The sequence below is a fragment of the Apis mellifera genome, linkage group LG10, assembly GCF_003254395.2.
Source record: "Apis mellifera strain DH4 linkage group LG10, Amel_HAv3.1, whole genome shotgun sequence".
In the NCBI taxonomy this organism is placed as follows: Eukaryota; Metazoa; Arthropoda; class Insecta; order Hymenoptera; family Apidae; genus Apis; species Apis mellifera.
The window spans coordinates 6315300-6340450 of NC_037647.1; the positions used below are offsets into that span (position 1 = coordinate 6315300).

The following is a 25151-nucleotide window of genomic DNA, read 5'->3' on the forward strand; positions in this document are numbered from 1 at the left end:
ATAATTATTAATAAATAAATTTACATATATTTAAAAAACATAATTTTATTATTTTTTAGACAATTAATCTTACTTAAAAATAAACATTATTTTAAATTAATGTATAAACATTATAAAATCTAATCCTTCATTTCTCCTTCTTCATCTTCTTCTTCTACACCTCTTATATACATTACATTATTACATCTGATTAAAACTTCACCAAGATTGCCAGTACAATTTCCATCTATATGTTCCTCTGTATTAGCTAATTGTAAGTTCATATATCCATCGACAGAAACAAGATAACCTTTATATTCGTGACCCCATTTTAATTTTACCATAACAGGTTTACCTGTTAAACCATTTAAAAATGGTTTTGGATTTATTGGCATTGTAGCAGCCATTGTGTTGTATTTTTCTTTAATTTCTACGAAAAATATTACACAATGTACATGTTAGAAATATCTAAAAATTTAATATAATAATATAATAAAAAAATAATTATAATATATAATACATTACAAGAATTATTTAATAATTTAAATAAGGATAAAAAAATAACAATCTGATTAAAACTTAAAAATAACAAAAAAATTTAATAAATATGATATTTAATCTTAAGGTTAAGTTTATGTATAAATATTGAAAATATTATAAAAACCTATAATTTAAATTTTATTTAATTTATGAAATTATTTGTTATTCATAACAAAAAATTTCATACAAATTTGTACTTACATGTTTAAAAAATAATATTGAAAGAAGAAATTTTGATCTCCCTTAAACTCTTAAAAAAACACGATGCTTTAGTTTCATGCGGTCTATTGTATTAGAAATGGCTGTTACTATAGGAAAATAACCTAAACTTGTCAAAAACGCCTATAACTTTTGAAATATTTTGTATTATAGATTTTACATTATTTATCTAATTTTACGTATATATTATACGATTTAATCAAAAGATTTAATAAATTTAATAAAATTAAAAAAATAAAGTTATAAAAAGATATCTTATTTTAATTTGTTTATAATAAGAAATTTATACTTCTTGGAAGCAATTATAATTGAAAATGAATATTTTACCGAAGAAAAGGTATAATTAAAAGTAATTCATATCTAATAACGTTAATATTTTATATCTATCAAAATTATATATATTATTTTTTTTAGGTGGCATGTACGTACTAAGGAAAATATTGCTCGCGTACGGCGGGATGAAGCAAAAGCTGCAGAAGAAGAAAAAATTAAACAAGAACGAGCTGAAAAAGCAGTAAGTATAAATGAAAACAAAGAAAATTATTGTTAATTATTAATTAATTATTAATTGATTATGTGATCATGGGATTTGTTAACTTTCTATTAGGAAGCTGAAGCTAGAATTAATCTTTTGAGAGAAAAAGCTAGATCAAAATATGATGGACGAACAGAGGCAATAAAAAGTACAACAAATGCCTCTTCTTCAAAATGGAATCATGTTAATTTTTTTGCTGAATTAGAAGAAGGAAAACTTGATTATAATAAACCTAATGTTGAACATGAAAGAGAGAAAAAAGAAGAGAAAGAAAAATATGAAAAACAAATTGGTTATCTTACATATCTTGGACAAGATACTAATGAAGCAACAGGTAAAAAATGTTGGTACGAAGAATTACCTAAAAGATTAAGAGACACTGAGAAAGATGTAGAAGTACAAATTAAAAAAAAATTATTGGATGATCCTATTCATGATATTCAAAAATATTTGAACATTATGGGAAGTACCTCTATAGAAAAATCTTCAAAAATTAAATCAGAATCTGTTAAAAGAAAAAAAGATAATCTAGATGAATATAATTCAGATCATAAAACATATTTAAAAAAACATAAACATAAAAAATCTAAAAAACATAAGAAAGAAAAATATAGAAATAAAGAAAAACAAACAGTAGAAAAACCAAATATAGATATACAAAAATTGAGAGAAGAAAGATTGTTAAGAGAACAGAGTGAAAAATTAAGAACAGAAGCTTTATTGGCTAAATTAAGAGGAGATCCAGTTCCAACAATAACTCCAAAAACTCCCCCTAAATCTACTATTAAACAAAAATATAATTCACAATTTTTTCCTGAAATTGCTAGACAAAATGCTGAAAGAACCCCTAATATGCATCTAATGAGAGAACAATAAAATGTAAGTTCGTTTTTATTATTATAATTATGAACTAAATATTTTTATGTTGAAATTGTTATTTATTTTTTATTACAATTATGTAAATATCAATATACAATTACATACATGCATATATATACATATATATACAGATATAACTTACATAGAATCTTTGTCCAATTGTTGATACTAACAATAAAATAATAATAATTCAGTTGTTAAATAAGATATAATTCATTATGGAATATCCCAAAAGTATTTTTATTTTATAAAGTGCAATAAAATACAAATAAAAAAGAAAAGATATTTAAATCGTTATTGAATGAAATACCAGATATCCCTCGTAAATTTACTAAATTATGCTAAATTCCGCGGTATCACGTGATACAAGATGGTGGAATATCACGGGTCTCATGGATAATGTATTAAAATTTGACGTTTATGTCATTTTTTCAGTATTCTTGTTCATCACTTGACTTAAATTCTCTGCTCGTAAGTAATACTTTTTACTTATATATATATATATTAATTATTTCCATTCAAGGTAAAATTAAAGTCCTATTTGAAATTTCCAACCAGCCTTGTAGAACGCGCGAGTTACTTTTGTGATAACGTGATTTTCGAATTTGAACAGCTGTGAATGTACTTAATTACAAAGAAATGACAATTTATAAAAGTTTCTATTTTACATCTAAGAAATATAATAAATTGACTTCAATTGTTGTAAGAAAAATTACATTTTTAAGTCATGTTACAAATCGACCTTAAGATAACCTCTTCACTAATTTATATAAACATTGGCACTTTAAAAATATTAATATAAATAATGTATTTATTTTGTACATATTTTAAATATAAAATATCTACGTTTATTATAGTTTATAAAATATCTGTAATAAAGGTAATGTATAATTCAAGTAAACAATCAATTTTAAAATAACCTTTTTATATCTTTACTACTATATTATTCTTTATATATAACCTCTAATATAATATCTTCACTTTTTATATAATATTTTTATTTATTCAAATATAAGTATATTATTATTCTATAATTTTAAATTTTTATTTATAAATTATATTTTTAATTTAAGAACTTTTTACAATTAAAAATAAATTTTTAACTTTTTATTTGTAAATACTAATATTTATATTTGTATTATAGGCAAAATGTTACTATTAATTTAAATATCAAGTACTTTTACGATATGATTTAATTAAATATAATCACCATGAATGAAGAAAGAAATGTTGAAGATTCTTCATATCTAAGTTATGAAATAAATGGCACTAGATATATTTTGCAAACTGTATCAGATCCAGCTATAGATATAACAAAAATTGCATCAACTAATCAAGAGCAAAGTACAATAAATATTATAGATGAATCACAAGTAGCAAAAGAGGATGAATCAATTTCTTTAATTTGCTTAGATGGTCAGGTTTATGCATTTCAAAATGGAGAATTACAAGAATTAGATTTTAATCAAATAATAGATGATAATGAATCTCAAAATAAAACAGTGTTATTGGCTAAAGAAGATGATAATTATGAATCACAGTTTATTACTAATGAAGGATTAATAATTGAAAATATTGATGAACATTCTCAAGAACAGTATGAAATTATCGTGGGACAGAATGAAAAGAATTTAATTATGGAAAAACATAATGTAAATGCTAATGATTTTGTAGAAGTTGTAACAGCATTCAAATGTAAAATCTGTACTTATACTACTCAAGATAAAACACAATTATTACATCACTTTCAAAAAACACATGTAAATCCTAAAATGGATATAGAGGTGAGTTTTAAAATTAATTTTTTTATTTATAAACATTTGATATTACAATACAAAATTGATATTACAATAATATAAATTTTATAGGTAAAAGAAGAATCTAAAAATATAGATGAAGTAAAATTATTATATATGTGTGGAGAATGTTCTAATTGTTTTCCTTCTATTGAAGATTGTAAAGAGCATATGATAAATGTAATTATTTAACATTTTTTGAACATTTTCTTATATATAAAAAACAAAAAATATATAATATGTATAATATTAATAGAAAACAAAAAAAAAATAAATAAAAATAATTATAATAATATTTTATTTTAGGATCATCAATTAACAGACACAGGTGCCAATAAAGGTGGTAAAGAAAATATAACAGATGATTCAAAAGATTCCGGATTATTAGAGTGTATAGGACAGAGTGTTGAAAATAATGATATAAAACGTCAAGTTAAGATTCAAAAACCTTTAAATTCTGAATATATGCTCAATAAAAAAATGATTGAATTAATGGAAAGAAATATAAAGTATGTATATCTTTATTATAAGAATTTTAAAAGCATATATATTTCACTTACTTATTTATAAATTTTATTAGGTGTTCATATCGAGGATGTCCATATAAATTTTCTACAGAAGAAACAATGCAACAACATTCTCTTTGTCATACAGAATCACAAAACGGAACTGCATTTAAATGTACCGTTTGCCGTGATATGAAATTTACCAAGTGGAGACAATGCAGTTTACATTTATGGAAAAAACATCAAATTGGTAAATATCTTATATCAATATTTGAATAATAATACATTAAATTATATTTATTATTAAATTTTTTTTTTTTTTAGATATAGGTTTATTTACTTGTAAAATATGTAAAGCATATAAAAGTGCTACAATGGTGAAACTTTTAACTCACATGCGTGTCCATAGTGAAACTCGTGAGTATGAATGTTCAGAATGCGGTAAATGTTTTAAACAAGCCAGTCAATTGCGTAATCATAGAGTTATGCATTTGGATCGTAAAACATTGGAAGTAACTCGGTGGTACACATCGAAAAAATGTGATATGTGTGGAAAGACTTATGCAAATTCCAAATGTTTAAAAAGTCATATTCAAGCAGTACATTCAAAACTACGACCTTATGTTTGTAATGTTTGTGGGCATTCTAGTGCTAGAAAAGCAATGTTGCAAATGCATTTACGGCAACATACTGGCGATAAACCATTTAGTTGTGAACTTTGTGAATACAAAACTGGAGATCACAATACATTGCGACGTCATATTATGCAACATACAGGTTTTAGACCTTATAAATGTCCTCATTGTTCTTACACTGCAATACAAAGTAGTAGTTATAAAAATCATTTAAAATCTAGACATCCCTTATTGTCTGGTTTATTTACATGTGATCTTTGTCCTTTTAAAACTGTTAAAAATCAAAGTTATATACAACATGTAAGAGATCATGAAAAAGGATTAATTAAAGCAAATATGCAAAAGAAAGGTAAATTCCGTTTTTTTATTATCGTATGTAAATATCACTATACAATAGTATAACTTTTTTTAGATAGTGAAAATGTTGAAGTTTTTCCTGGTAATATCGCAGCGGCACAATTAATTTATAGTTGCTTAGGTGCCTTTTCAAAAGTGGGAGATACTTTAGAAGCAAACTTAATGTCTTCCTCAACATCTGCAGATGGTACATCACAAACAATTACAATACAGATACCATCAAAACATCTTGAAGGTTCACTGCCAACAAGAGAAAATGAAACTAAAAATAATTCAACAATTGAACAAGAAGATGAAGAAACAATGCATTGTTTTTTAAAAATTCCAAGGGAGGAAGAAGAAAGTATAGATACTGGTGGTATAACTATTCCTGCAGAACCTGAAGAATCAGGTGCAACAACAATTAATGTTGATACATGAAAATATAAAATATGTTAAGAAAAATATTTCTATACATTTAAAAACAACCAGAAATTTATACTTCAAAAATAATTGAAGAAATGCTAGTCACGCGTTACTTAGAAGGTATGAGAATCAACTTGTTCTTTTTTAAAGAAATGCTAGAATTAATGTATTAATTTTTTAAATCATAATTGTGATACTATTTTTGGAATTGTATATTATATCTGCAAAAACAAATTTAATAATTCGAATGTTTTGTTTAAAAAAATTAAATTTTGTACATTATTTTAAAGAAACGGAAGTATGTATATTTTCAATCAATTAATCGCAATTGATGATTCTACGTTCATATTTGTTCAAAAAAAGCTTTATTTTGCTCTAAAATAAGTTTTTATGATTGAAAGAAACTAATTTTGAGATTTTTTATTTTAAATTTTATTATGGATATAATTTATTATATATTAAAACACATTTAAGATTTTGAATGTATTTATTGATAATTAATAGGAAATTAGTAGAAGTGTACATAAAAATTGTAAAATAATAATCTGGAAACCGTTATATAAAATGTAAATTACAATGTTTCGTATAGTTTACAATATGATTAAAATAATATTTTACATGATGGACTAAAGAAAAATTCTCTAGTCTTTTTGACTTAATTAATCATCAGGTAAAAATAATACTTATTGCTATGGAAGATTGAATTTATGATTCTTTTAAAAGATTTTACATATTAATTATTGGATTTCACAAATATGTCTCACAAATTGAAATTTGGGTATCAATTTGCTTAAGTGCGAGATTTGTGAAAATGGTAACTAATGTGTCATGTAAACATATTTTTTAAAAATTCAATAGAAAGTTTAAAAAATAGCTAAGTAAATTATAGTATATAACGGCGTTTTATATGCATTTTGTAAAAAAAAAATGTGAAATGAAATAAAAAATACTGCTTTTCAGAATAGCCTAAGCAAATTGATACGAGTTATTATTTACAGCTAATTATCCATAAAATGTGAGAAGTTCCTTTTTTTAAGCAGCTGTTACGGATCTTCTCGTAAATTACACATCATATCACAACTAACAGTCCCTGGGCAGTTCGCCATAATATGCCGTTAAAGCTATTAACTTTTTGTCCAGAAAGTTCTGCTCCACTTCTACACCACCACCTACTCCGGCTAACATGGCAAGCTGTAAATTTGTATATGTGTATAAAAACGACAAAGCAATTATTGTAGAATATATTATAAAATAATATAGAATATCGAAATTTTTTGAATTTTATGAAAATTTACCTGCATAGTATCTACATTTCTAGGTAGAAAGTAGGCCACATGATCTGTGATTTTTCTTGCTATATTAAATAAATTTTCTCCACCAATGGGATGCATAATGTTATTGAGATCAAAAGTTTCATTCTTAGCATATCCTGGTCCTCCCCATGGTGGACTTAGAAATACAACATCTGCGATTAACTTTGATGCGAGTGTAAAGAAATCTCCAACAATAAATTCTATTCTGTCATCAACACCATAAATTCGAGCATTATTTCGAGCGAGTTCGATTTTAACTGGATCTATATCTATCGCTAATACTGTGAAAAAAAAAAGTATTATGAATTTATGTATTAACTATTTATATATAAATGAACATACCTCTTTCACACGTGAAAGCAAATTGTATAGCATTTCCTCCTGCACCGCAAAATGCATCAATTATGGTATCGCATTTGCATCTTTCGGCTATATGCTCGGCAATTTTTTCTGGTGTTACGGAAAACCAACTTTCTATAAACAAATATTTTATTATAAAAATTAAAAGATTACTGATATATACATGCTGGTAAATATATCTTTCAATATAAATTTAAAATAAATTTTCATATATACAATATTAAAGAACATACCACGATCCAATTTAATGCCTTGATCAAATTTGCTAAATAGACGATATCTTTTTAACCAATATTTTATTAAAGTTTTATCATTATCTATTTCTATTGGAAGGCTTATATTTCTTTTAGATTGTTTCTTTCGTTTTTTCTTTAAGGTTTTTTTTATACTATCTTCATCTGATAATTTCATATTTTGTATTTCGTTGTTACTATGATTTTCATCTATATCCATATCGATATTTAATGCATCAAAGTTTTCATTATCTTGTTCAGGAAAATGATCTTCTGATACACATTTTGTAGAATCACTCGTTTCATCTTGATCAAAGTATATATTATCATTTTTGATACTTTGAAAAACATCATTCTTATTATCAAATATGTTTAATGTATCATGAACATCATTAAATTGTTTTTTATCTGCTCCTGAATCTATTGAACTTGTGCTTGGTTTACTAAATACAAATCGTTTTGTTTGCAATTTTTTCTTAAGACTACGATCACATTCATCATCAGAACTTGATGTAAATTGTGCTGTGTAGGAACCTTTTTCAGAGGGTTGTGATTCTGTTGTTGCTGATGGCAAAACAGGACAATATGATAAATAATGTTTCACCTGCAAAATAAAATAAAATAAAAATAAAGTCTATCTATGTATGTTTTTGCTTTATGAAAAATTTTATTTACTTTGTCTATAGTGTTAGTAATTTCCACTCCATTATCATCAAAGTATATATGCTTATTTGCTGGCTTGGATCTATAATATTTCATTTTTAATTGTCTATTTTGTAACCTAATATTTTTTTTTCTATATACTACTTCTCCTTGGAAATTTGATTGCTCATAATTTTCGTTGAAAGTATATCCCATCAATGAAAATGCTTTTTTTACCGATTCTAAACCTTCTCCTGTCTCCTCATATTCAGCTTCATGACTAAAAAAAAATATTATTGTATTAATATTATTGTATTAAAAAATTAAAAACAATTTATAACGCGATATATATATTATACCTTCGTTTTAATATTATAGGTTTATCTTCATTAGGATCATCTCCATCTCCTCCATTAGGATATTTTTTTTTAACACTACTGTTATCATTAGAAATAATTGTGCTATTTTCATTCTGTATGACTAAAGTTTGATTAATTTCCTGCTCAACTTCTTGTGAACATTCCATTTCATTAATTTTTTCATTTTTATCTGAATTAGGTTCATTTTCTATTGATTTTACTATTAAATTTTGAATAAGCATTCCCACTGATTCCATAATTAATCGTTTCTTTTTTGTTTTTTCTTTTTTAGCATAAGAAAAATTTTTATTAGATGCATTTTTACTTTCAGAAATATTAATTTTATTAGGAGTATCTATTTCTTTCTGTGTAAAGTCTTGGTCTATACTTTCATCACTTTCTTGTTCTTTCATATCTATATCATTATGTTCCTGATTATAATTTTGATCACTCATAATCTCAGATTGCTCCCTTTTGTATTTTTCTATAAATAATTTATAATGATTTTGATATTCTATTTGGAAATTTTCTTTCCATAAATGTTGCCAATATTTATCAGTATCTTCTGGAGCATATTCTTGATCAGAACTCGTATTTGTTATATTGCTTTCAATGGAACTTGTTACAGAACTGATGAGACTAGATGAATTTGTAGAAATGGAGTCACAACTAGAACTAGTAAGAGTCATTTTTGTAACATTTGTCATAGAATCTGATGTTGCATTTGTCTTTGCTATTGACTCATTAATAGAATCACATCTTGTTAAAAGTCTTTCATCTTCTGCATTAGATTGCTGATTATAACTTTCTTCCATACTAAATGGACTTAATGGATTCCAACCATCTCCAGTTTCTGGTGATGTTTCGAAATTTGTTAATTTTTTTCTATTATCTTCTGCATCTTTATCACTTACTTCTTGTTTACTTACATCATCGAACGAAAAATTAATACTATATGTATCTTTTACTTTTATTTCATTGTCATCAATATTATTAGTTTTGCTAAATATTCCTTCAAAATTTGAGCGATCAAGTTCACAATTTCTATGTGCTTGACTAGGAAAACATGTATTTTGTTCTGAAAATTTTTCAATAGCTTCTTTCATTTCTAATTTTTCGTCACTTATTAAATGTACATTTTGTTGTAAATATTCTGGATTTATATAATCTGCATATTTTCTAATCCAAGTTGTCCAAATTATGCGTTCACCATTTTCAGACCAATATTTTTCCCATGCAATATCCATTATACTCTTAGTTTTAGAGTACATAGAATAATATGGATAATCACGAGATTTATGATCACACTTGTATTTAAGTGTAACATCTTCTTTATAAGATTGTGATGTACCATCATTCAAAGAAACATTTTTAAATATATTATGTATCTCAAAATCTTTGTCTTCTAAATTACATAATGGATTTTCTATATGAAATTCATTTTCATTACAAATGGATGGATCATAACTTAAAACTTCGATACTATTTGTAAGATGATCTGATGAGTGAATGTTTATTATTTTAGATTCAAATTTTAAGTCTTTATCTTCTTGGTGCTGTACAAGTATATTCACTTTATCAAATTCATCTTCCAGTTCAGTCTCTGTAGTTTGAAAAGTCTTTCCATATGATGCCAATAAGTTTTGTATGCTTTTAGCCTCATGTTGATCATGATATTCAGATAGATCTGCACCTGAATCTGATTGATGCAGACCCAATTTTTGCGTGAGGGAATGTGCAGTAGGACGATGAGCCGAATCACGAACAGAGTCATGTTCATCTGTGGAATAATTGTTGTCTGTGTGTGATGCACTGCAGTAACAGCTCACTGGTTCTTCCTAATTTTAAGGAAGAAAAAATATGCTTTCGTTCAAATATTATTCAATACAAAAATTTGATACATATATCAAATTACACTGGACTAACTGAAAATAACTTATAATAAATAAAATAAAGCAAAAACATTCTTACATCATGTTTTTCAATAGATTGTGTTTCTATTATAGACCTTTTATGAAGGTCTAACATTTCTTCAACACAATCACCTTCAACATCTTCATCTTCACTACCATCCTCTAGAGCAAGGACTGTATAAACTTCTGGATTTCTAAAAATAAAATAAAATTCATTAATAAAAACATATATATTATATTATTCTTGTATTAAATTTATCTTATAAAAAATAAAAAAAATTTAATTAATATAAAAATATGATTATTTCATGTGATACAAATTGTTTATTTTTGATTACACTTATTTCATAAATAAAAAAACAAACATTTAAAAGTTGAAAAATTCCTTGTAAATATATTTGTTAGAAAAATAATATTACCATGTTGTTAACAGATGTTGAATAAAGAAAAAATTGAATAAAATTTTCAAAAAATATATTATGACCTAGCTCGTATTTGAGTGGGTGTCAAGGTTAGGTCATGTGTCACACCACTGATCGATAAGCAAGTACTAACTTCAATTTTCCAAGAAATAATAAGTATGCTACGGCTATAGAATATAGAAATGAAATTGCGATATTTGATCGAATAAGTGACTCATATTTTTGAAAGTGTATTTACCGAATAAATACTCTGCTGCAAAGACAATAAATGTAATTATCAGAGTCAGAAGACTCTGCTTGTTTTGCGATGTACACTTCGGCTAAAGGTTCCCAAAAACGGTCACTCATGCCGACAGAAGTGTTTAATTGACTACTTGCTCGTGAATCGTCACAACACCCACATGTCTCACGCTCAAATTTTTATAACTCCCCCGTGTAAAAACAATCCGCCATTTCTTGAACAGCACACCATCGTGAAGTTGCTTCTGATTATCATCATATTATAACACGTTACAATGTTCAATCGATAACTATTGCTTTTGGTTAAATTTAATTTGCTTTCGAGAAATATTTATCAAGATTATATTTAGGTTATATATTATAATTATACTCTTTTGTTAGAATAGATAAAAACATTTTTTAGATATTAATTTATCGTAATTTGTCTATAGTCACATATCAAGAACAAATAATAAAAAAAGAAATATATTTTATATATAATATATTGTATATAAATTTTTTATAAATTATGTATTACATCTATGTATTTTTATATATACTTTATCATGTATAAAAATAAATATACACATATAAATATTAAAAATATTATAAATATAAATATTAAAAATATACATATATAGCAAATTTTAGTTTTCTTTATTATTTATTTTTATATTCCTCATATATTTCTAATTAAATAATTTTTAAGTTCATTTAGTGCATAAGCTTTTCTATTATAAATTACATTCTAATTGTCGACGAAATATATTTTACCGATCAATTAAATTTATAGAAATAATAAAATCGAATTTAAATCCTATAATTTTTCGTAAAAAAGTATTTGTATATTTTTATTGTATATTTATTATATATATAATAATATTTTTATATATTTAATATATTTTAAACATATTTCTATTTTATTGTAATTGTATTTATAATTGTTCTTATTTTATTGTAATTGTAATGTATTTGTACACATTTTTTCTTGAATATATATATATTTTTTTTTACGTATTGATGAATTTTATTTTCTTTTCCTTTTACCAAAAAATTTCCTTCCTCTAACTTTTTCAATTAAAAAAAAAATTTTTTTAATTCGAAATATTTGCATAGATTCATTACTTTTAAAATTTTTCAAAAAAACAAACAAATATTTCAAAATATAAAATTGTTGCACTTCTTCTTTTTCTCATAAAATAATGATGAAATATTTAAATTTTGTCGATAAATTAAAAAAAGAAAGTAAATAGTAAATTTAATACTGGTGGCGCCATCTCGCGTTTGGATTCACGAAGCTCGTACTCATTACTAGCATAACATGATATGCAAGGAGGTATGCGAAGTCATAGACAAGGAACGCAATAATGTGCAAAAAGGATAGAAAATATTTAAATTAACGCCTCATGGAAAAATCATTAATTACTCGTTTTCTACTTAAAATTTCGATACATTTAAGATCTCATTTTAAAGCTAGGACTCCAGGCAACTTTCTCGTATCAATTTTAATACGAAATTAATTTTATTTATTTAATTATTAATAATTAACGTGTTATACGTTCCAATACATTGAAGGCGCCATATTGAAAATTCATTAATTACACGTTTTCTATTGAAAATTTCTGCACTTTTAAGCATGCATCTTGTAGCTAGAACTTCAGGCAACTTTCTCATATCAATTTTAATGTAAAATTCTTGATCATTAAATATTTATTAGCAATTATTATAAAGAATGTTACGATCGTAAATATTCCGTCGGTATCCGAATCATAAACAATTAATTTATTTATTTAAATAACAAGAAAGTTATGAACAAAAATTATACATGAATATAGAGGAGGAAACAACGTTCAAGATGCATATGTTCGTATTTAGAAATAAATCTTACAATAATGTGAAATTAATGAAAAATGTGTTGCATGTCGATAACGTCAATTTACATATGACATATGAATTTAATAATTAATTAATTAATAAGAATTTCACATTAAAATTGATAGAAGAATCTTGTCTGAAGTTCTAGCTATAACATGCATGCTTAAAAGTGCAGAAATTTTTAGTAAAAAACGAATAATTAATGAATTTTCAATAGCGTCTTTAATGTATTAGAACATGTTAGAACGTATGATGCGTTAAATATTAATAATTAAATAATTAATAAGAATTTCACATTAAAATTGATAGAAGAAACTTGTCTGAAATTCTAGCTAGAAGATGCATGCTTAAAAGTACAAAAATTTTCAATAAAAAACGAGTAATTAATGAATTTTCAATATAGCGTCTTTAATGTATTAGAACATGTTAGAACGTATGATGCGTTAAATATTAATAATTAAATAATTAACAATAATTTTACATTAAAATTGATAGGAGAAGCTTCTCTATAGTTGTAGCTACAAGATGCATGCTTAAAAGTGAAGAAATCTTCAGTAGAAAACGAATAATTAATGAATTTTCAATATGGCGCGTTCAATGTATTAGAACGTATAACGCGTTAATTATTAATAATTAAATAAATAAATAAAATTTCGTATTAAAATTGATATGAGAATGTTGTCTGGAGTTCTAGCTTTAAAATAAGACCTCAGATGTATCGAAATTTTAAGTAGAAAACGAGTGATTAATGATTTTTCCATGCGGCATTAATTTAAATATTTTCTGTCCTTTTTGCACAATATTACGTTCCTTCTCTATAACTTCGCATACCTCCTTGAATATCATGTTATGCTAGTAACGAGTACGAGCTTCGTGAATCCAAACGCGAGATGGCGTTGCTGTCGAAAACCTTTTGACAGATATTTTACTTATCGGCAGAATATATTTTATCAACAATTATGATAAAATTAAAATTTCCATATAATCATTACTTTTTAAATTTCTTAAGAAAACAAATGAATATTACTAAATATACAATTGTTGCACTTCTTTTTTTTCTCATAAAATAATGATGAAATATTTAAATTTTGTCGATAAATTAAAAAGAGAAAGTAAATAGGAAATTTAATACTTGTGGCGCCATCTCGCGTTTGGATTCACGAAGCTCGTAGTCGTTACTAGCATAACATGATATGCAAGGAGGTATGCGAAGTCATAGACAAGGAACGCAATATTGTGCAAAAAGGATAGAGAATATTTAAATTAACGCCTCATGGAAAAATCACTAATTACTCGTTTTCTACTTAAAATTTCGATACATTTAAGATCTCATTTTAAAGCTAGGACTCCAGGCAACTTTCTCGTATCAATTTTAATACGAAATTAACTTTATTTATTTAATTATTAATAATTAACGTGTTATACGTTCTAATACATTAAAGACGCTATAATGAAAATTCATTAATTACACGTTTTTTACTGAAAATTTTTGCACTTTTAAGCATGCGTCTTGTAGCTAGAACTTCAGGCAACTTTCTCATATCAATTTTAATGTAAAATTCTTGGTCATTAAATATTTATTAGCAATTATTATAAAGAATGTTGCGATCGTAAATATTCCGTCGGTATCCGAATCATAAACAATTAATTTATTTATTTAAATAACAAGAAAGTTATGAACAAAAATTATACATGAATATAGAGGAGGAAACGACATTCAAGATGCATATGTTCGTATTTAGAAATAAATCTTACAATAATGTGAAATTAATCAAAAATGTGTTGCATGTCGACAACGTCAAATTACATATGACACATGAATCGTTAATAATTAATTAATTAATAAGAATTTCACATTAAAATTGATAGAAGAATCTTGTCTGAAGTTCTAGCTATAAGAGGCATGCTTAAAAGTGCAAAAATTTTCAGTAAAAAACGAGTAATTAATGAATTTTCAATATAGCGTCTTTAATGTATTAGAACATATTAGAACGTATGATGCGTTAATTATGAATAATTAAATAACTAATAAGAATTTCACATTAAAATTGATAGAAGAAACTTGTCTGAAGTTCTAGCTATAAGACGCAAGCTTAAAAGTGCAGAAATTTTTAGTAAAAAACGAGTAATTAATGAATTTTCAATATAGCGTCTTTAATGTATTAGAACATGTTAGAACATATGATGCATTAATAATTAATAATTAAATAACTAATAAAAATTACGCATTAAAATTGATAAAAGAAACTTGTGTGAAGTTCTAGCTATAAGATGCAAGCTTAAAAGTGCAAAAATTTCCAGTAAAAAACGAGTAATTAATGAATTTTCACTATAGCGTCTTTAATGTATTAGAACATATTAGAACGTATGATGCGTTAATTATTAATAATTAAATAACTAATAAGAATTTCACATTAAAATTGATAGAAGAAACTTGTCTGAAGTTCTAGCTATAAGACGCAAGCTTAAAAGTGCAAAAATTTTCAGTAAAAAACGAGTAATTAATGAATTTTCACTATAGCGTCTTTAATGTATTAGAACATATTAGAACGTATGATGCGTTAATTATTAATAATTAAATAACTAATAAGAATTTCACATTAAAATTGATAGAAGAAACTTGTCTGAAGTTCTAGCTATAAGACGCAAGCTTAAAAGTGCAAAAATTTTCAGTAAAAAACGAGTAATTAATGAATTTTCAATATAGCATCTTTAATGTATTAGAACATATTAGAACGTATGATGCGTTAATTATTAATAATTAAATAACTAATAAGAATTACACATTAAAATTGATAGAAGAATCTTGTCTGAAGTTCTGGCTATAACATGCATGCTTAAAAGTGCAGAAATTTTTAGTAAAAAACGAGTAATTAATGAATTTTCAATATAGCGTCTTTAATGTATTAGAACATGTTAGAACGTATGATGCGTTAATTATTAATAATTAAATAATTAATAAGAATTTTACACTAAAATTGATAGAAGAAACTTGTCTATAGTTGTAGCTACAAGATGCATGTTTAAGAGTGGAGAAATCTTCAGTAGAAAACGAATAATTAATGAATTTTCAATATGGCGCGTTCAATGTATTAGAACGTATAACGCGTTAATTATTAATAATTAAATAAATAAATAAAATTTCGTATTAAAATTGATATGAGAAAGTTGTCTGGAGTTCTAGCTTTAAAATGAGACCTCAGAAGTATCGAAATTTTAACTAGAAAACGAGTAATTAATGATTTTTCCATGAGGCGTTAATTTAAATGTTCTCTATCCTTCTCGCACAATGTTACGTTCCTTGTCTACGACTTCGCATACCTCCTTGCATATCATGTTATGCTAGTAACGAGTCGGAGCTTCGTGAATCCAAACGCGAGATGGCGTTGCTGTCAAAAACCTTTTGACAGATATTTTACTTATCGGCAGAATATATTTTATCAATAATTACGATAAAATTAAAATTTGCATATAATCATTACTTTTTAAATTTCTTAAAAAAACAAACAGACATTAGTAAATATAAAATTGTTGCACTTATTTTTCTCACAAAATATTAATAAAATATTTAAATTTTATAGATAAATTAGGAAGAGATAATAAATAGAAAATACCAGTGGTGCCATCTCACGTTTGGATTCACGAAGCTCGTAGTCGTTACTAGCATAACATGATATGCAAGGAGGTATGCGAAGTCATAGACAAGGAACGCAACATTGTGCGAGAAGGACAGAGAACATTAAATTACATTTAAAACATTTAAATTAACGCCTCATGGAAAAATCATTAATTACTCGTTTTCTACTTAAAATTTCGATACATCTGAGGTCTCATTTTAAAGCTAAAACTCCAGGCAACTTTCTCATATCAATTTTAATACGAACTTTTATTTATTTATTTAATTATTAATAATTAACGCGTTATACGTGCTAATACATTGAACGCGCCATATTGAAAATTCATTAATTATTCATTTTCTACTGAAAATTTCTGCACTTTTAAGCATGCATCTTGTAGCTAGAACTTCAGGCAACTTTCTCATATCAATTTTAATGTAAAATTCTTGATCGTTAAATATTTATTAGCAATTATTATAAAGAATGTTCCGATCGTAAATATTCCGTCGGTATCCGAATCACAAACAATTAATTTATTTATTTAAATAACAAGAAAATTATGAATAAAAATTATACATGAATATAGAGAAGGAAACAACGTTTAAGATACATATATTGGTATTTAGAAATAAATCTTAGAATAATGTGAAATTAATGAAAAATATGTTGCATGTCGGTAACGTTAATTTACATATGACGAATTAATCGTTAATAATTAATTAATTAATAAGAATTTCACATTAAAATTGATAGAAGAAACTTGTCTGAAGTTCTAGTTATAACATGCATGCTTAAAAGTGCAAAAATTTTCAGTAAAAAACGAGTAATTAATGAATTTTCAATATAGCGTCTTTAATGTATTAGAACGTATTAGAACATATGATGCGTTAATTATTAATAATTAAATAATTAACAATAATTTTACATTAAAATTGATAGAAGAAACTTGTCTGAAGTTCTAGCTATAACATGCATGCTTAAAAGTGCAGAAATTTTCAATAGAAAACGAATAATTAATGAATTTTCAATATAGCGTCTTTAATGTATTAGAACGTATTAGAACATATGATGCGTTAATTATTAATAATTAAATAATTAACAATAATTTTACATTAAAATTGATAGAAGAAACTTGTCTGAAGTTCTGGCTATAACATGCATGCTTAAAAGTGCAGAAATTTTTAGTAAAAAACGAGTAATTAATGAATTTTCAATATTGCGTCTTTAATGTATTAGAACATGTTAGAACATATGATGCATTAATAATTAATAATTAAATAACTAATAAGAATTACACATTAAAATTGATAGAAGAAACTTGTCTGAAGTTCTAGCTATAAGACGCAAGCTTAAAAGTGCAAAAATTTTCAGTAAAAAACGAGTAATTAATGAATTTTCAATATAGCGTCTTTAATGTATTAGAACATATTAGAACGTATGATGCGTTAATTATTAATAATTAAATAATTAATAAGAATTTTACACTAAAATTGATAGAAGAAACTTGTCTATAGTTGTAGCTACAAGATGCATGCTTAAAAGTGAAGAAATCTTCAGTAGAAAACGAATAATTAATGAATTTTCAATATGGCGCATTCAATGTATTAGAACGTATGATGCATTAATTAGTAATAATTAAATAAATAAATAAAATTTCGTATTAAAATTGATATAAGAAAGTTGTCTGGAGTTCTAGCTTTAAAATGAGACCTCAGATGTATCGAAATTTTAACTAGAAAACGAGTAATTAATGATTTTTCCATGAGGCGTTAATTTAAATGTTCTCTGTCCTTCTCGCACAATATTGCGTTCCTTGTCTATGACTTCGCATACCTCCTTGCATATCATGTTATGCTAGTAACGAGTCGCAGCTTCGTGAATCCAAACGCGAGATGGCGTTGCTGTCAAAAACCTTTTGACAGATATTTTACTTATCGGCAGAATATATTTTATCAATAATTATGATAAAATTAAAATTTGCATATAATCATTACTTTTTAAAAACAAATGAATATTACTAAATATACAATTGTTGCACTTATTTTTTTCATAAAATATTGATAAAATTTTTAAATTTTGTCGATAAATTAGTAATAGATAACAAATAAAAAATACTGGTCATGCCATCTCCCGTTTGGATTCACGAAGCTCGTAGTCATTATTAGCATAACATGATATACAAGGAGGTATGCGAAGTCATAGAAAAGGAACGCAACATTGTGCAAAAAGGATAGAAAATATTTAAATTAACGCCTCATGGAAAAATCATTAATTACTCGTTTCCTATTTAAAATTTTGATACATCTGAGGTCTCATTTTAAAGCTAGAACTCCAGGCAACTTTCTCATATCAATTTTAATGCGAAATTCTTCTTATTTATTTAATTATTAATGATTAACGCGTAATATGTTCTAATACATTAATGACGCTATATTGGAAATTCATTAATTATTTCTTTTTTACTAAAATTTTCTGCACTTTTAAGCATGCATCTTGTAGCTAGAACTTCGAACAAGCTTCTTGTATCAATTTTAATGTAAAATTCTTGTTAATTATTTATTTATTAACGATTAATGCGTCATATGTAAATTAACGTTACCGACATGCAACACATTTTTCATTAATTTCACATTATTATAAGATTTATTTCTAAATACCAATATATGTATCTTAAACGTTGTTTCCTTCTCTATATTCATGTATAATTTTTATTCATAATTTTCTTGTTATTTAAATAAATAAATTAATTGTTTGTGATTCGGATACCGACGGAATATTTACGATCGCAACATTCTTTATAATAATTGCTAATAAATATTTAATGACCAAGAATTTTACATTAAAATTGATATGAGAAACTTGTCTGAAGTTCTAGCTATAAGATGCATGCTTCAAAGTGCAGAAATTTTCAGTAAAAAACGAGTAATTAATGAATTTTCACTGTAGCGTCTTTAATGTATTAGAACGTATTAGAACATATGATGCGTTAATTATTAATAATTAAATAATTAACAATAATTTTACATTAAAATTGATAGAAGAAACTTGTCTGAAGTTCTAGTTAGAAGATGCATGCTTCAAAGTGCAGAAATTTTCAGTAGAAAACGAGTAATTAATGAATTTTCACTATAGCGTCTTTAATGTATTAGAACATATTAGAACATATGATGCGTTAATTATTAATAATTAAATAATTAAGAATAATTTTACATTAAAATTGATAAAAGAAACTTGTCTATAGTTGTAGCTACAAGATGCATGCTTCAAAGTGCAGAAATTTTCAGTAGAAAACGTGTAATTAATGAATATTCAATATGGCGCCTTCAATGTATTGGAACGTATGATGCATTAATTATTAATAATTAAATAAATAAAGAGAATTTCGTATTAAAATTGATATGAGAAAGTTGCCTGGAGTTCTAGCTTTAAAATGAGACCTCAGATGTATCGAAATTTTAAGTAGAAAACGAGTAATTAATGATTTTTCCATGAGGCGTTAATTTAAATGTTCTCTATCTTTCTCGCACAATGTTGCGTTCCTTGTCTACGACTTCGCATACCTCCTTGCATGTCATGTTATGCTAGTAACGAGTCGGAGCTTCGTGAATCCAAACGCGAGATGGCGTTGATTGCAGAAATTTTTAAATGTTACCTAACTTATCGATAAAATTGACTTTTTCAAAAATTTATGGAATGAAAGGAAAGAATATTAAATTAATTCTAGTCTTTTGCATATTTATTTATTATAATAAAACCTGATTTCTTTTTACTAAATAATAAAGTTTTATCAAACTTTTTTTCAACATTTATTTTTAATAATAATAGAGATTTCAGAAATATATCGAGATATTTTTATATAATTTATTTTTGAAAGAAAAAATGAAATCTTCTTTATGTTCCATAGTATTGGATAGTTTTTTTCGAATAAAAAGTATATGATTTGAAAGATTTTTTATATTATAATATTATTAATTTTTTCATGGTGTAAAGAATTTTTATATTTTAGTATCTTTTCATATTAAATTTTTTTTATTGTTTTTACATATAAATTGCGTCACTATTTAACAACCAAGAAATTTTTGCCGGTAACAATAGTAGTTAGTTTGATAAGTTTGAGCATTTTATGAAAAGATGGTGTTACTAGTTAAGTCCTTATATTTTTTATACATCATTCATATTTTTTTATATATTTTTGTTATTTTTACAGGAAATAAATGTGCATAGAAAATAAAACGAATCATTCTAAAAACATTCAATAATAAAAAAAAAAATATCACTATGCAAAAAAGAACTTTCTATATCGTATATTTATTAATTACACAATGGATGAAAACTTTCACTTTATTTCCATAAAATACGTATAAACAATGGGGAAAGAGAGCAAGAAACCACTCCATTGTAATCGAAATAGTCGTCTTAGCTAGTTTAAGATTTCCATTAACTTATCTTTCCCGAATTAACAGTCGATGAAAAAGGGCGAAACGTGAGAAACCGCGTCCTCTTGTCGGTGAACGGCAATCAAAGTACTTTAATTAAAAGCATCTCTATTCTCAGGTACCTGAGGGCCCCGTCTCCCTTCCACGGCTTCAAGTCAGTACACCGTGGAAAGGAAGAATACTTAGGAAATCAACGTTACGAAGTAAAGTCAGCAGAGCGTGAAGAGGGGTCCTACGACACAGGATGTTCTTCTACCTTCCGTGTCGCTCGCACTCCGGACCCCCTTGCCGTAAAATCGTCTATTCGTGGAAAGATACTGACAGTGCCGCACGAAACAATGCTAGGTGCCCATACTCGCCATCATCCTTCAATCGTTTCGAGACATAGAAGAAAAAAAAAAAAAAAAACCTACAATTTTATTCTTCTTCGTTAATAAAAAAAAATAAACGGAATATCTTTCTTCCATAGTCCATTTTTCTAATTCTAATCAATCGAAATAGAATATCTCGTTACCGACAATTAGCGATATGCTTATACGATTACGCACAATGTATGATTAAACCTTCCTTTCGACTTTTATTCCGTTCGAGCTGTTGTACATGCGGGTCGTAACGGTACTATCCAAATTAGGCGACCGTTGCGCGAGATACATACTCTAACAAACGCGCTTTTTGTTAATATCGGCCGCCTTCTCCTCATCGCGGACCGTGACTGTACGCGGACACGGTTTGCTGGTGCTCATTACCGGAAACAGTAAATCGTTTCCTCCTAAATTACGAAGGCGAGAAACCGCCGCCACCTCGATCCCGTGCTATAGATTACCACGAAGGAAGAATCCGTTTTACTAACTTTACCCTACGTTGAATTTTTCGTGAACGGCGAACGGTGAATATAGGATGCACTGTCCAAATTCATTCAATGCAATTACAATTGCAGATGCCCGGTAACGGTATAGGAGGAAAAGATATCGTTTAATATTTAATATTTCAAATAGAAATAAATTGCTCCCTCTCCGAAGAATAATAACAAGTTGGTAGGTTACGAAATATTCGCACGAAAGAATAGAGGATCGTTAAAAAAGGAAATCGTTCCTTGTGCGAAACGCCGTGACAAAACCGCGTTTCGAGGCACGAGCTATCACGAGCTATCGCTTCGGTGGTGGTGCCTGACGAGATACCAGAAGAAGAAAGAGAAGAGAGGGGAAAAAAGGGGATAGGATGGAGGGAAAAGGCCGAGAAACCAAGGCGCAGAGACGTGGAAAGGAACAATGACTCGCGGTGGTGGCGACGTTTATAGGGCCGTATCGGCCGACGAGTGGGGTGAGTTGAGCTCGTAATTAGTCATAGTGCGATGCGCTAACAGCGGCACTCTGCAAGAGTGAGCCTCGTTCGTTCCTTCGTACTCGATGCTCCTACGAACCTCGGAAGCTCGGCTAAATCATCGACCGGGTGGCTCGAAAGCATCTCTCGTTTAAAACACTTTAATCTTTTGAAAATTCTTTTTTCTGATTCTAAACTTGAAACGGTACAAATCGATAGAAAATATAGCGAACAAGTAAGATGCAGCTCGTACGAATTCGAGAAAATCTTTGAGGATGATAAAATTTTTAATTATTAATAAAGGGATGTTAACGAAAGATTGAGTTATGATGATTTAGATTGTTTATTTGCTTCTATATATACATATATATATTTTTAGACAGTAACAGGTAACAGAAGATAATTCAAAAAGAACAGTATTTTACTTTGTGACAGCTGCTAGAAAATATTGTAGAACGATCGGTAGACTCGTATAACGGGCCACGGCAGTTGCATCTGCCGCGGATTGATTTATACTCATCGTAACTAACGGATCGCTAGAAATTTCATAATTGCGTAGGTAGCGCGCCAATCTTTATCCTGTTCCTATTCTTGCAATGAATTTATCACATGATTAGTGCATTAACTACCAATATGTAATTTCCACTCATTAACGAAGTTTCAATAGATTCTTGTTATTTCTATTTTTACACACATCGATACAAGCGAATTCATCCGTTATCGATATTAATCTTTTCCACCGCTTTCTCGAGAACAAAATAATTTCGAAATGTTAAAAATAAGAAAAAACCATCGATATAAAACGACTTATGCACCGACGATCCCCGCTACGTTTCATTTTTCTTCGTCGCTTTCAAAGAAAAATAATTTCGAAACGCTAAAACCAGCTAAAAATTTCCCATTCTCTCCAACTTGACCATCGACCGTAAAAAAAGAAACAGCTTATCCATCCGATCGACAGCTATCCCTTTCACCTTTCGTTCCTTTTTTTTTTCCATCGTTTTCCAGCTTTTTTTCAAGGACACCCTGTAGACGTGCACCTGCAACGTGGAAGACACCACCGGACTCCTCTGCTCGGCCATGGAGGGTTGCAGCCACGGTGGTGTGTATATACGACACGGCAGAATCTGAAAAAGGGAAGGTGGTAATCGTGAAGGGGGAGAGGGGACGAAGAGGAGAGAAGGAGAGGCGAAAAGCGGCAGAGCGAAGCCACAGGCGGCCAGCCGTGTCTCCGGCGAACTCGGTCGGCAGCTCTCTTGCCAATCCTGGCATTTCCACTTCTATATGTGTTTATGCACCTCCAACGTACCCATCGACCATGGGCTCCACTTACGTCGCGCACACATCACGCGCGATGTGTGTTCTACCGGCGAACAAACGACGAGGTACGCTGACCTTTTCCTAGCCAAGATAGAAAGCACGCGTTCGGAAAAATCCGCTCCTCCGTGATTCGTACGCTTCCACTCGGTTGGATATTATTATACGACGAATACTTACGAGGAGAGGAATTAATGACGAGAGAAATCGAAATGACGAGGCTTTGAAAGGAAAGAAATTCGAGAATTTGTCAATATTTGATCTTTATTTTATTTGTTTAATTTGTTTGGGTTACAGCAAAGATTTATAAAAAAAAAAAATTCGTCAAATGCGAGAATTTTACATGATCGATAGTTAGAGGTAAGGATTTAGATTTTTTTTTTTTTTTTTTTTGCGTTAGCGAAACAAGATGAAGAGTCTGCCTCGATCGTTGAATATATCACTATGCTAGAGAGAGAATTTTCTTCGATTTGAAACGACGAGACGCGCGGACGATGTAGCTGCTAGGTATTGTTAGTACAGTTTGCCAGGACTCATCAATCGAAAACATGAAGCGAGAAGCCGGTTTACTGACAAGATTAAGATATGCCACGGCCGCGGGCGTCGTAATTTGTAAGAAGAAACACTGTAGACACTTTGCTTATGACCATGTATCGAGATACATATTTGGAACCTATAAAACGATCGAAATTTTTCGCTCGCTCCAATATGGAGATGAAACTACCATAATTAACTTCTTTCGTAATTTTTAATTCTTCTCGTTAAAATCCTCGTTTGATCCAAAATTTATCTCTCGATATCAATTTTGACCACTAATATAACTACGAATCGCAATTTTTCCCCCCCCCCCTCTCCTAATACGTCACGATCGATTTACGTAAGATCCGATGCCGCGTAAATTTCGAACAATCGATCGAAACCGGGTCGACGGGAGGACAAGCGTGTCGAATAAAGCGATTTCTTTCCCCTTCTGTTCCCCTCTCTCTCTCTCTCTCTCTGTCTTATTTCGCAGCTGCGGGCTTCACCTGCGAAACGGTTCGTTGCCTGTGAGCCATCGCCATTGCAGGTCTTACCTGTTGAAGCGAGCCAAACACCGCGCCATCGTCGTCCAACACCTGTTACGAGGAGCTCACGAGGGCCCGTGAGTCAGGTTTATCCTATTCGTCGACTACCGTGGATCGAAAGAAGAATACATCCACAGTGTCGAGCGTATGTATCATAATCGGTTGGTTGGATGTTGTCGTTAACACGAATCGTGGACAGGAATCATGCCG

General features: G+C 27.9%; 4 protein-coding genes across 8 annotated transcripts; 2 read left to right on the forward strand and 2 right to left on the reverse strand.

Annotated features, from left to right (window-relative positions):
* Window positions 1-25: 25 nt before the first annotated feature.
* Window positions 26-2313, reverse strand: LOC725880 (small nuclear ribonucleoprotein F). Of its 3 annotated transcripts, none has more exons than XM_003250120.4 (2): window positions 721-853; window positions 26-409 (listed from the first exon to the last, which is right to left on the reverse strand). In XM_003250120.4, the coding sequence occupies exon 2, from the start codon at window positions 384-386 to the stop codon at window positions 120-122; it is 267 nt and encodes an 88-aa protein (XP_003250168.1). In that variant the 5' UTR covers window positions 387-409; window positions 721-853; the 3' UTR covers window positions 26-119. The 3 variants fall into 3 exon arrangements, with proteins under 3 accessions (XP_003250168.1, XP_026298935.1, XP_016770018.1); XM_026443150.1 differs by lacking the exon at window positions 721-853 and adding an exon at window positions 2295-2313 and having other exon boundaries at window positions 92-409; XM_016914529.2 differs by having other exon boundaries at window positions 92-447; window positions 721-815.
* LOC410238 (leukocyte receptor cluster member 1) lies at window positions 833-2245 on the forward strand. Its single transcript, XM_393720.7, has 3 exons — window positions 833-1075; window positions 1153-1252; window positions 1346-2245. Exons 1-3 carry the CDS (start codon window positions 1053-1055, stop codon window positions 2147-2149), a joined length of 927 nt encoding a protein of 308 aa, XP_393720.4. The 5' UTR covers window positions 833-1052; the 3' UTR covers window positions 2150-2245.
* LOC726063 (zinc finger protein 569) lies at window positions 2025-7121 on the forward strand. 2 transcript variants are annotated; one of them, XM_016914528.2, is made up of 7 exons: window positions 2025-2152; window positions 3297-3936; window positions 4021-4128; window positions 4255-4457; window positions 4529-4704; window positions 4779-5438; window positions 5502-7121. In XM_016914528.2, the coding sequence occupies exons 2-7, from the start codon at window positions 3364-3366 to the stop codon at window positions 5864-5866; spliced, it is 2085 nt and encodes a 694-aa protein (XP_016770017.1). In that variant the 5' UTR covers window positions 2025-2152; window positions 3297-3363; the 3' UTR covers window positions 5867-7121. The 2 variants fall into 2 exon arrangements, with proteins under 2 accessions (XP_016770017.1, XP_001121833.2); XM_001121833.5 differs by lacking the exon at window positions 2025-2152 and adding an exon at window positions 2456-2623.
* On the reverse strand, window positions 6681-11632 carry LOC410239 (trimethylguanosine synthase). 2 transcript variants are annotated; one of them, XM_006562842.3, is made up of 9 exons: window positions 11332-11632; window positions 11091-11260; window positions 10730-10865; window positions 8759-10596; window positions 8433-8679; window positions 7758-8361; window positions 7507-7638; window positions 7147-7445; window positions 6681-7042 (listed from the first exon to the last, which is right to left on the reverse strand). In XM_006562842.3, exons 3-9 carry the CDS (start codon window positions 10784-10786, stop codon window positions 6932-6934), a joined length of 3288 nt encoding a protein of 1095 aa, XP_006562905.1. In that variant the 5' UTR covers window positions 10787-10865; window positions 11091-11260; window positions 11332-11632; the 3' UTR covers window positions 6681-6931. The 2 variants fall into 2 exon arrangements, with proteins under 2 accessions (XP_006562905.1, XP_006562904.1); XM_006562841.3 differs by lacking the exon at window positions 11091-11260 and having other exon boundaries at window positions 11332-11631.
* Between the last annotated feature and the right edge of the window lie 13519 nt (window positions 11633-25151).

Bases quoted from the DNA above. Each gene is read 5' to 3' on its own strand.
- LOC725880 (XM_003250120.4), bottom strand. From the start codon at position 386: ATGGCTGCTACAATGCCAATAAATCCAAAACCATTTTTAAATGGTTTA.
- LOC410238 (XM_393720.7), top strand. From the start codon at position 1,053: ATGAATATTTTACCGAAGAAAAG. The intron at 1,076-1,152 runs GTATAATTAAAA...TATTTTTTTTAG, and splicing joins AATATTTTACCGAAGAAAAG to GTGGCATGTACGTACTAAGG. The intron at 1,253-1,345 runs GTAAGTATAAAT...ACTTTCTATTAG, and splicing joins AAGAACGAGCTGAAAAAGCA to GAAGCTGAAGCTAGAATTAA.
- LOC726063 (XM_016914528.2), top strand. From the start codon at position 3,364: ATGAATGAAGAAAGAAATGTTGAAGATTCTTCATATCTAAGTTATGAA. The intron at 4,129-4,254 runs GTAATTATTTAA...ATTTTATTTTAG, and splicing joins GTAAAGAGCATATGATAAAT to GATCATCAATTAACAGACAC. The intron at 5,439-5,501 runs GTAAATTCCGTT...AACTTTTTTTAG, and splicing joins AGCAAATATGCAAAAGAAAG to ATAGTGAAAATGTTGAAGTT.
- LOC410239 (XM_006562841.3), bottom strand. From the start codon at position 11,441: ATGAGTGACCGTTTTTGGGAACCTTTAGCCGAAGTGTACATCGCAAAA. The intron at 10,866-11,331 runs GTAAATACACTT...TTTTATTTTTAG, and splicing joins TGCAGCAGAGTATTTATTCG to AAATCCAGAAGTTTATACAG. The intron at 7,639-7,757 runs GTATGTTCTTTA...ATTTGTTTATAG, and splicing joins AGGCATTAAATTGGATCGTG to AAAGTTGGTTTTCCGTAACA.